The sequence below is a fragment of the Meles meles genome, chromosome X (genome assembly GCF_922984935.1).
Source record: "Meles meles chromosome X, mMelMel3.1 paternal haplotype, whole genome shotgun sequence".
In the NCBI taxonomy this organism is placed as follows: domain Eukaryota; kingdom Metazoa; phylum Chordata; class Mammalia; order Carnivora; family Mustelidae; genus Meles; species Meles meles.
This window is the reverse complement of record NC_060087.1, coordinates 64,747,586-64,757,433: the sequence shown is the minus strand read 5'-3', so window position 1 is coordinate 64,757,433 and position 9,848 is coordinate 64,747,586. Positions and strand designations below refer to the sequence as shown.

Here is a 9,848-nt window from a genome sequence, read left to right as displayed (position 1 = left end):
CATCCCCTCCACCCATTTCCCTCCCCCAAATGACCCATCCTTGATATACACTTTGAACAAGGGAACAGCTGGATCGAGTTAAACAGGAAGTGCTCCTGTTATCTAAACTGGTAGGAAAGAGGATTGAGAAGCTATGAGTATAGTGCTTGTGGAGACAATTGTGGCCCTAGAGTACAGGGGTCACAAAGGTCACACTAGGGTTCCATTACCTATAGCGGAAGAGGTCTCTGGACATGGAGGGCAACTTAGAAGGATCTACTGGCCTGGGCAAAAAGTGAGTGAATTTCTGGTGTCGTTTAGTCCTGTATCCCTCCCGGGGTGAGCCGTCTTTATTTAAGGCCACATAATACTGTCTCTCCGAGTCCATGTGTTTGTACAAGGTGGAAGCATAGGTGTTGTACCAGTTTTCTTCAAATTGTTCCCGGAACACACATTCACGTGTGAGCTTCTTCTGGGAGGGTGAGAAAATAAAGCAGAAAATAAAGCAGAGCCTATTAGATGACAATTTCTCCCATCCCAGCTTGCTGAAATAGCAATAGCACATTGATATTTGGAAATTTCCACCCCATCTCCCAGTATCCCGAGGCATCTTCTTTCCAAATAGCACAAAACAGTCCTGTCTGTATGGCCTTCATCTTCTTTTGGGAACCGCACAGGAATGTTTTAGGTGAGATCTCTCCTGAAGGCAGGAGACTGAAGGAGATGGCCTCACTGGGCTCTCTGAGCCTGAGAATTTCTGCGATGGCCTACCAGTGCTCCTTTGGCACCCGAATTTTCTTCCTGCTTCGGGCAAACAATGTCAAATCCACTGAGATTACAGTCAACCACGCCAACTAACAGGCAAAGGCCTTGGATCCATCTAAAGCTCCATAGGAGGTGAGTTATGATCTCTCCTAATGAAGGGTCTCAGGTCTGTCAGTTGGAAAGATCTCCTTGAAAAGTTCCTCCAATCTAGCTGCTGCAAGCTAGCAGCTCCTGAGACAGGTCTCTTGTCTCTGCCCCTTCTCACACTTGATCCAGTTGGCATACAACTTGCTGGGGTGGCCGATACTAAGTGCTAGGGACAGGTCTATCTCTTAGGTGTCAGGGAAAAATGTGCTCTGATTTCCTGGGGTGCAGGCAGCCAGAAAGCATGCTCGGGGACTCAAAAGGCAAACCCAGGAGTTGGGATCCCCTGAAAGGGTTAAGATCAGTGAAGCCACTCACCATTCCCCAGCTCTGGGCTAGCTTCCAGAATAGAGAACATGTACTGCAGCCAACACCATCCTAGCTGGGGACTTAGGGCTGTCACCAGGTCCTAGAACCCTCACTCTTCATTTGTGTGTTTCATCTGGCCTCTGGGATTCAGCTGAAGCAGTCTGGAAGTCAGGGACTATGGTTTTAATCTCAGAATCTCAATCTGAGGGCCAGTGCTTCCACTGCCAATTTTTGTGCCAGCTTATCTGCTACTCCTCCAAGTACCCATTAAAATTCTGAGGTGCCCCTCAGGAGTATAAATGCCCCAAACCCTCACCATCTGGTTGACAAACCAGCACAGTTTACGGTTATCGCCAGGCTGGTTGGCTGTCTAATGGAAGAGGTGAAAGCAAAGTTGCCACAGAAAAGCTTATGTTTTGTTGGGAACAGAAGGAGTGAGAGTGTTACACAGCAAGCTCCTGGGCAGCCAAGAAGCACCTAGAAGGCACTAATCCCTCACAGTTGATAGAAGTATTCCAAGTGCTAGGTCAGTGTTTTTATGTTTTTGCCTTACATAGTCCAAACACTGGTGGTGATAACCTCTGATGAAAAGAAAACCTTTAACTTACCGACCCATAGAGTTCTCCTCGCTCATTCATTCCTAAGTACAGGCCAGAGTCCACTCCCCGGATGCTGATCAAGCCCACAGCCAGGCTGATAAACTCCAGGATTCCTAGAGCAAAAAAGTGAATGCCATTTCTATTAGCAATGTTGAGCTCAGAGGGAGCCGTTCAGGTGACGTGAGCTACCAGTCAATGATCCCCAACCGGAGGCCAGCCCTGTATGCCTTCAGTGAGTTACCTTATGAAACCATCTTTTGCAGCAAGGAAGGAACCTCAGAAAATGTACTGAGTCTTTCTGGGCCTCAGTTTTTCCCTGTGTGAGATGGGTGAAACAATCTCTTACTCAATACTCAGAGATATTACGAGGAAGAGACCAGGGGCAGGCTTTGGCTACGAAAGTTCCATAATTACAAGGTACTATTTAATACCACCATTTCAAGAAATGGGAGGGGAGCTTTCAAAATGGAAGAATGTAGCTAGATTTCTGTATCTTCCCAAAGTCACTTCCCTCTCCCACAGAGCACACAGCCTTACCTTGCTGTCCTTTTAGGCTGCATTTGTTTTGCACCCTCTTAGCTCCCATGTCCTTAAAGCCACATGAGGCTGTCAGCTACCCATGGCTGACTCTAACAAAGGCCATATGGTCCACTCACTAAGTCTGTGTCTCCTTCTTAAGGCAGAAGGCAAAAAACAGGGCCTGGCGAGAGCTTTCTCCTAAAATACGCTCTCAGCCAGGGCAGTCTCAGGCTGACAAGCCTGTCAGTTTCTCCTTGTCTCTTTAGAATTTTGAGTTTATCCTTAGCAAAGAGTTGGCAGGTAGTACTGGATTTGACACTGATCTTAGATGTTGCAACTTTAAGGGGAAAGTTTGAAAGACATTCAGAAACATCCCTCTAGCTGACAAGGTTAGAGGTGAGGAGTTGAAAATGTTTTCATGTACCCAGCAGCAGCAGGAGAAAAAAAGACATCAACTTCTAAGAGGGATAAAGGACCCAGAACTTAAATCCTGGTGGTGCTGAGGACTACAGTTTTGTCCCAAGATAGTATATCTGTTACTCTACAGTTACAGACAGAATGGTCAAGAAGATTCCCCTTTGATATTCTGGTCTCTAACTATGTTTTCCAATGTACAGACCAAAACTTGATACGACTGACTCACAGAGGCATCTGAAGGTATGAAATGAGCTCACATCTGGTTGCTTTTCTTACCCCCCAAATGCAATTCTTAAGGGTAATAATATTCTCTGTGATCTACATAGGGAGTAGAACTGATCCTTAAAGATTACTTAAAAAATTAAGTGGTTGATTCTGAAATTGGATTCAAAACTCCAGTGGGAAGTCTCCTGAAAAGCCCCAGATATTTGGGCCGGTGGATGAATGTGCAGATGGCAGCTTTAGGGGGTACATGTTTCCAGAGCTCACTTGGATGTCTTTGAAGAACGCAAAGGTCCGCTGCCATTGTATGGCCTCCAACATTGATCTCCCTTAGGTTTTATTCTCAGTTGGCTTGTTCTTAACTCCTATAGTACAAGAAAGCACTTTTGGGAAAAGGGACTGACACAAGATGGTGGGAGAAGGCAAATAGCTACTGTCAAGTAAGGGTGAAGCAGGAAGTGATTTAATGGATCAAAACCATTAGTTGCGTTGTGCAAGTGTCTGATTCTGGTTCTGACTTGTTTAACATTTTAATAAATGACTTGTAAGAGGACAGAGTGGAACCACTTACCCTTGTTCCAGGAACTGTACAGCCGAGAAAGTGACACAATCAAAATCCAAAGAGATTTCAGGAGGATGGGAAAATGAGCTGACTCCAAAAAAATAAGCTTTAATTAGAATAAATGTAAAAGTCCTGTGCTTTGGTCCCCAAACCGATTACTCAAGATGTTTTGTGCTTGGGTTTTGTTGGGGAATGGATGGTGAGCCTCAAGTGCAGACAGCTGAGTTAATCACACTCTGTATCTTAGGGCCTATTATCATGACTGTCCTGTGCAAGGGCTTTATATTCATCTATTTCTTTTTATTTCTGTACTCTGCTCCCATCCTTCTCCCCACTTCAGGCAACCATGTATATTCACTTGAAAACACATACTATTCTTTTGTGTTTCCATGCATTTTCATTAACTACAAGTCAGCCCACCTTTGGAATGGAGAGACATGGCTTAGCAAAACATCCCTAACAATGACTGGGAGATTTGACTGAACAAGGAAAACTCAGTTTGGGTGATGCATGATATTAAAACACCGATGTAGAACTAGTCAAGTAAAAATTAAAATTTATCAAAAAGCTAATGTGAGACAAAGAAACAAAAAAGCTAATGTGATCAAAGGATGCACGGATAGAGGTCTAGTAACCGGCCAAAAGGAGGAGACTGCTCCACTCCTTTCCACCTTAGACCACACTGAGAGTGCTGTTTTTAGTTCTACTATGTTTAAAGAGGTCTCTGGAAAAACAGGAGTGTGTTCAAAGGTGAGCGGCCAGTATGGCAGGGAAACAAGAAACCGGGTCCTTGTTTCAGCTCTGTGTGCTAAACTTTGAGAGACACCAGCCTGCTTGAGCCTTGGGGTATTTCCTTTGCTTAGACAAATTGTTTCTGAGCTTCAAGTCTTAGTTCCCTCATTCCCCAAGTATCTCATGTCTCTGACCATCCTGAGCTCATTAAGTAGCAGAGGGCAGCATGTGATCTCACCATCCAAGACCTGGTGTGAGAACAAATCATGAAACACAAGAGGTGTGGCCGTTTGAGTCACCACAGTTCTTCTCCAACTCTCTGTTCACCCTGATGCCAAAGGACAGATCATACAGGAAGTCACTTGGGTTGTGTCCAATAACAGGGGTCTCCAACAGCTGGAATCATCCCTGCCCAGCTGTCTGGGGCATCATTTTCCTCTGCCAACTTTCCTATTAGCTGGATTCAAACTGTGGGAACCCAGTTGCACAGGACGATGGAACAGATACTCCTAAACCTCCTGAATCCCAGCCAGCATGAAGGGAGTGAGAAAACAAGCCATTTTCACATTTTCCCTGTTACAGCTGGAGAGGACTATTAACAGCAAAGTGCCAGTTTGTCCTTGGTACTCTCACCCCCTTCGAGGTCCAGGGCCTCCCTCCACTCTGCCTCATCCTGACCTGCCCACCTCAGGCTCCGGCCTCGCTTGACAATCTCCAGACTCTTCTTAAATCTCCCCCCGGCCCAGCCTCAGTCAAAACAGATCTGTCCTGAGCCCCACTGCTCCAGAACTTCGCTAGACGGTTGACTAATGCGTCCTTGAATCTGGTTCCAGGACCTGCCTGGGCTCCCTCAATCATCCTTTCAGACTTTCAGGGCTAAGACAGTGCTGCTTTGGCATCTCGACAAATAAGAACCAGACTGCTCAAAACGTACAGCAGCTTCCTTAGCCTGCTCCATCACACCTGGTGGGAGGCCTCTCCACCAGTCTGGCCCACAAGCTCTGTTCTGCCAGTCCACAGGTGCCCCCTCAGGAATGTCAGTACCCCTGCGAACCCCATGTAAATGCCACCATCCAAGCAGAGACGGAAATACTCCTGACTACTGATTGCAGAGGGAGTGGGGGAGGAGAGAGCTGAGGCTATGCCAACAGGTTATTATTCGGAGTCATGGCTGCTGTTGGGCTCAGCCCGACTCGACTCATTCTGAACACATGGATTCCAGGGTAATCCTTGGGGGCCCTGCTCTCCAATTACAACAAATAGCTATTTACTTTACATGGCCTTTGGAGACTACCTCCTCCCCCCAAGCAGAAATCTATAATATTTTATATCTTAAGTCTGGCCTACTTTACCCTGCTGGAATGTGGACTGCTAAAGCACTTATGGAATGTTAAAGTTTCGATTTATTGAATACCCTGGTTGATTAACTCAAATGTGGAGGGAGGAGAGTCAGCAAACTCAAACACCACCTCTCTCTTTGCCAAAAGCTAAAGGGAGAAAGAGTAAATGTGTGTTTGAAAGTCGGCTGGGGAGGTTACAAAGAGACAGCTTCGACTAGTTATCATTTCCTTTACAGGAAATACATGGAACTGCCAGGAAGCCAGGGAAGGAGGAAAGGGAAAAGGTGGTGCAGAGGTGGTCTCAGGCAGTGTTATTTTAAAAGGCAAAACCAAAAATGAAGCAGTCAGTTAAGTGGCAATGAAAACATCCCTTCCTCCTGCCAGTTTTATTTGCTTTGCTTTCTCCTTAAACTTACCCTTAGCAGGCCTGAGAGATGAAAAGAAATCAAGATGTGTCCTTAGGGAGGTAATTAAAGACCACTTATCCCAAGAGCCTATTACTAATTTGTGTTGACCTTGTAGGTTATTGGGCTCAGCTTAGGCACAGAGTCAGACAAACACTAGCTGCTGGAAGCCAAGCTCAGAGTTTCTCCATCTCTGCTGTGCTCCCCACCCCGCCATTTCTCCATCACTTCACGATTTTTCTTTTTACATATCAGGAATGAGTTACTCCAATATCTTTAGGTCATTTCTGGGAGACTTTGGGAGGTTCTGAGACCAGGGTGGGAGTCCCATTCCTTTTGAGGAACAAAAGGGAACTGCAAAGTCACGAGTGATGGAAAGGAAAGGAGCCAAGTTCATACTCCCTCTTCCCTGACCCCACCCATCACCCTTTGGAGGACCTGTTGAAAGTTTATACAGACACCTGCACCCCTCCTCACACACAAACCACTGTCCTCCAGCTCTGTGAGTGACTTTTTCCAAGATGACATAGACCTGATTAGGGTTCCTGCTTGCTCCCAGCAAGGAAGACCAGCCCTGACCTTAAGTTGTTTGCTAGGCTTGGCCTTGCCCAAGAACTGGCCTCTGGACCCGCCCCCCACCCCCGCCCAGCCTTTTACAGTGCACTCCAGATGCAGCTCTAGCAAGGCGCGGTGGGGGGGGGGGATGGGGGAGATTTGGGGCGAAGAATGGGGGAGAAGGGTGGGCTAAAGAAGGGAACAGTTACCATGCCTGAAGTTTGGCAAAACCCCCTACTGGCTTAGGGACAGAAGGTGTCCTTGGGCCATAGGATTCTTGGGAAGAAGTAGAGGGCATTGGGGGATGGGGCTCCCAAGTAAAGGTAACACCACTTGAATATACAGTTTAGTAGAGAATAGGAAATTGAAAATAAAAATGGCCAAATTACTGAAGAATGAACACATTTGTTTAGAAACCTAATGAACTCTATCCCACATCAAGGTTTATACCAAGTATGTTTTTTTTTTAAAAATATTTATTTGACAGAGAGAAATCACAACTAGGCAGAGAGGCAGGCAGAGAGAGAGGAGGAAGCAGGCTCCCTGCGGAGCAGAGAGCCCGATGTGGGGCTCTCTGGGATCATGACCTGAGCGGAGCCGAGAAAATCCTGTCAGGAGGCTGTGCCTTTCCGGTCCTGGGTCCAGGAGACACCTGTTTCTGGGGCTGGGAGCAGGCCCAGGCCATCTCCTCCCCGTGAGGCAAGGAGTCCAGATGTATTTCCAGGCAAAAGCTGTCCTAGGGTCGTGCCCTTCCAGAGTGGACAGCGGGAGGCGTCCCCAGTTTCTCCAATACCCAGCTCATGCCTTGCGGCCTGGGATTGGCCTCCACCCCCCGCAGAGAAAGCCAGAGGCAGGCAGGTGCCACTGCTGCCGGCTGCGGAGTCTCCCGTCGGCCAAAAGCGATCCCGGCGCGGACCGCCCGCCCACCCCATCCGTAGCCCAGGAAGGCTTCCGCTGCAGACAATCGGCCGCGACAACCCCGGTGCCCGCGAGGCCCCGCTCCCAGCCACGGTCCCTGGCCTCCCCGGGGCGGGGGACCGGTGCTCCTACCCCTTCTCCGGCTCCACCTGCTTTCACGCTAAGAGCAGCGTCCCGGGTCAGAATGATCCCCTGGCTACGGGGGAGGGAAGAAGGGTGGAGTGGGGAGTAGGGAGGCCGCACTTCAAGGCGCCCCCGCCTCCTCCCGAGAGCGTCTGAGGGTGCCAGGCGCCCCGACGCCGCGCGGCTCAAGTCTGATCCCTCCTGGCCCGCGTCCCTGGCGGTCTCCTGCTTCGACGGACCCGGACGGCACAGGGCTGGGGCGGACCGCGCGGGCCCCGAGCCGGAGCCCCAGCCATTTGCTCCCCACTGAGCCGTCCGCGGGCTTCCCCTTCCTCCCGGCCGCGTCCTTACCGAAACGGCTGTGGTCGTGGCGGGTGCCGTGCACTGTGCCGTTGGGGAAGATCTCCAGGTGGAAGCCGGTGCGGCAGTACAGCTGGCGGCGCCGCAGGATCCCCTTCAGGTGGGCGAAGTCTGTGGGCGAGCCGCGCTGCAGCTTCCCCTCGATCTGGCCGAGGCGCTCATTCAGGAAGCCCGGGGAGTCAGCTAAGGGCACGTTCCCCAGAGACGAGGAGAAGCCGTGTAGATCCCAGTCTAAGGAGGCGAAGACCCCCCCCACCTCCGCCATGGCGCAGTGCGCGGGGCCGCGCCGGGGCCTCGGGACGCGAACTACCTCTCCCCTCAGCGAGCGCGGGCGACTCCGCGGCTCTCGCTCGCTCCCTCGCTCGCTCCCTCCGCGCTCTGCCTAGCCGCAGTCGACTTCTGTTCGCGTCCAAGGAACTTCTCAGCGGCGGGGCAGCGAGCTCCTGACCTTGCTCGCAGTCAAAGTGGCGCTTCCCCTACGCATCCATCTCCCTAGGCCTCTCATAGCTGGCTTCGTCGAGCTATCAGATGCAAACGGCACTTTATATACATACCCACTCCCCTTACATTGACATATTGGATATTTAAATACAAGCCACACCTCACTGGCATCCCCTCGGAGATTGGTGTGTGGGGTTTTTCCCCCCCTTGTATCCATTTGGCTCTTTTTGGAAGGGAGGGGGTGAGGGAGGAGAGTGAGAGCGAGCTTCACTCCCTCTTTTATTATGAAAAAAATGGCAGGAAAAAGCTACACATTGCAGTGAGGCATAACTGCTTTTGGCAGGTTTTTCTGAAACTGCTGATGAAATAACGGAGCCCAGCGCGTGGAGACTGTTAGCGCCCACGGCCGCTCAGGCCTGTTGAGTGGAGGTCTGTTGGCTGCGAGGGGGCAGCTCCCACCTCCCACGCGTCTTCAGGCTCCTTGCTTTTGGAAGGTGGCTTGAGATCAGAGCTGGGGTTCACGCCTTCTTGTTCCCTAGCTGGTCGAAAACTGCAGAAAGGGCGCTAGGCCCGGGACTAGGGCTACTTGGTTTCTTTGTTCAGTTGCCCATCCCCAGTCCCACTCCCCACCTGTAGGTCGGGTGGGGGCTGAGGAAGTGAAAAATCCGGAAGCGAATCAAGTCGCAAAATTTGGGAATGGGGGTGGTAGCGGTCCCTGCCCGCACCCAGGCGGGGTCTTTAAGGAGTCTGGGAGGAGCGGGAAACCCCACGGATGAAAGAAGACATTTTTTTTTTTTTTTTTAAGGGACGTTTACAGCTTAAGAAAAGTATGGGGGGAAAATAATAGAAAGTGCTCTTTTTGAAAAATGATCTCCACTGGCGTTCTGGGCGCGCTTTCACAAGGCTCTTGAGAGCAAACCCGATGAGAGGCCGTTGGAAGCCCGGTGGGGGCTTCCTCCCACCTTTTTTCTTGTTGGAAACAGGTGTTTCCTTGCTGTGTCCTGTGTCCTGCTCCGAGATACTCTGTCAGGAAGAGCCGGAGTTGGAGCAGGAACTGACGGCAATCAAGGGCAACCGGTAGCGTTAAGATGACCTGGGGAGCAGGTGCTCAGCCTGCCCAGCTCCCTCCACGCCTCTGCCCCACACCTGAACCCTGGGGACCCTCTCAGGCCCTGGCGCTCAGAGACCTGCTTGCCTATTAAACCGAGTGTTTGCTTGCAGTCTGCACCCGCGGTTGCTGTCTTACGGTCTCCTGCAGGAGAAGCCGATCAGAGCGAGCACCTCCACCTCCACCGCACTCCCGCCTTTGCAGCGCCTCCTGCTGGAGAACCCGTGTCCCACGGCCTCTTCGAACTCAGGGTCTCCCTGAGAGAAAACCGATTTAGTTCAACTCAGTCAGTACAATTTTATTCCTATTCCTGGGCACCCACGTGCTCCGCATCCTCCCTCTCTGGAACTG

At 50.4% G+C, this 9,848-nt stretch overlaps 1 protein-coding gene across 1 annotated transcript; it reads right to left on the bottom strand.

The window, feature by feature from the left end:
• Positions 1-205: 205 nt before the first annotated feature.
• On the bottom strand, positions 206-8,240 carry FGF16 (fibroblast growth factor 16). Its single transcript, XM_045996409.1, has 3 exons — positions 7,940-8,240; positions 1,806-1,909; positions 206-451 (listed from the first exon to the last, which is right to left on the bottom strand). Exons 1-3 carry the CDS (start codon positions 8,211-8,213, stop codon positions 206-208), a joined length of 624 nt encoding a protein of 207 aa, XP_045852365.1. The 5' UTR covers positions 8,214-8,240.
• Positions 8,241-9,848: the final 1,608 nt, after the last annotated feature.

Bases quoted from the DNA above. Each gene is read 5' to 3' on its own strand.
- FGF16 (XM_045996409.1), bottom strand. From the start codon at position 8,213: ATGGCGGAGGTGGGGGGGGTCTTCGCCTCCTTAGACTGGGATCTACAC. The intron at 1,910-7,939 runs GTAAGGACGCGG...TTTTTGCTCTAG, and splicing joins CCACGACCACAGCCGTTTCG to GAATCCTGGAGTTTATCAGC. The intron at 452-1,805 runs GTAAGTTAAAGG...TCACCCTCCCAG, and splicing joins GAGGAGAACTCTATGGGTCG to AAGAAGCTCACACGTGAATG.